This window comes from Volvox carteri, assembly GCF_000143455.1.
Source record: "Volvox carteri f. nagariensis unplaced genomic scaffold VOLCAscaffold_67, whole genome shotgun sequence".
NCBI lineage: Eukaryota > Viridiplantae > Chlorophyta > Chlorophyceae > Chlamydomonadales > Volvocaceae > Volvox > Volvox carteri.
Window position 1 is genome coordinate 786,439 of NW_003307610.1, and position 851 is coordinate 787,289.

Here is an 851-nt window from a genome sequence, read left to right on the forward strand (position 1 = left end):
CATACCCCAATCCCGCATTCCCCCAATCCCTGCCAAACCCCAATCTCTTTTTACCGATCCGCAAGTGCCTCAATCCCCTTGCCCACTTTAAAGGCCACTGCCTTATGGCTGCATGCCTTTGCCAGCAGCAGCTGCAGGGCAGCCTGCCGCCGTGCAGCAGCTGCTGCTGCTGCTGCATCGACAGCATCTTTATTTGCACCTCGTGCTGATGATGCAGCCGCCGGGGTCCCCTGATATAGCAGCAGCCGTGTTGAACGGCGGACGACGGCTTGCTGGGGTGGTTCTTCATGATTCATAACATTGATGGGCGCCTGCCCACTTTTCCTTTTCCTTGTTGCGATGATGGCTGGCGCTGGCGCTGGCGCTGGCGCTGGCGCTGGCGCTGGCGCTGGCGCTGGCGCTGGCGCTGGCGCTGGCGCTGGCGCTGGCGCTGGCGCTGGCGCTGGTCCTCCTCCTCCCCCGGAGACTTTTGCTTCTTGTTCTAATATGTCGTGCAACTCGGCCTCCATTGTCTCTTCCATAACCTTCTGCCTGCGCTGCCACACCTCCTCGTCTTTTGAGTCGTCCGCCGTCTTGTCCTCCTCTTCATTCGTCATGCCTGTCGCCATCATCATCCTCGTCGTCGTCCTCATCCTCGTCATCAGCCGCCCTTGATGTTGATGATGACTTTGGTCGTCAGCTTGATCATCATCATCCTCATCATCCTCCGACCAAGAAAGCATGAGGTTATCCACGCAGTTGTTCGCCAGGTCTTTGTCCCTGTGCACAACTCGTGCACCTGTGTCCTTCCGCGGCTGTCCCCCCCCCCAACCCTTCTTGTTCCCTCCTCCGATTGCGCCTCCTCCTCCTCG

General features: G+C 59.3%; 1 protein-coding gene across 1 annotated transcript; it reads left to right on the forward strand.

Annotated features, from left to right (window-relative positions):
• Window positions 1-303: 303 nt before the first annotated feature.
• VOLCADRAFT_98079 (uncharacterized protein) lies at window positions 304-654 on the forward strand (the record flags this gene model as incomplete). The annotated part of the gene is made up of 1 exon (XM_002956941.1): window positions 304-654. The coding sequence occupies one exon, from the start codon at window positions 304-306 to the stop codon at window positions 652-654; it is 351 nt and encodes a 116-aa protein (XP_002956987.1).
• Window positions 655-851: the final 197 nt, after the last annotated feature.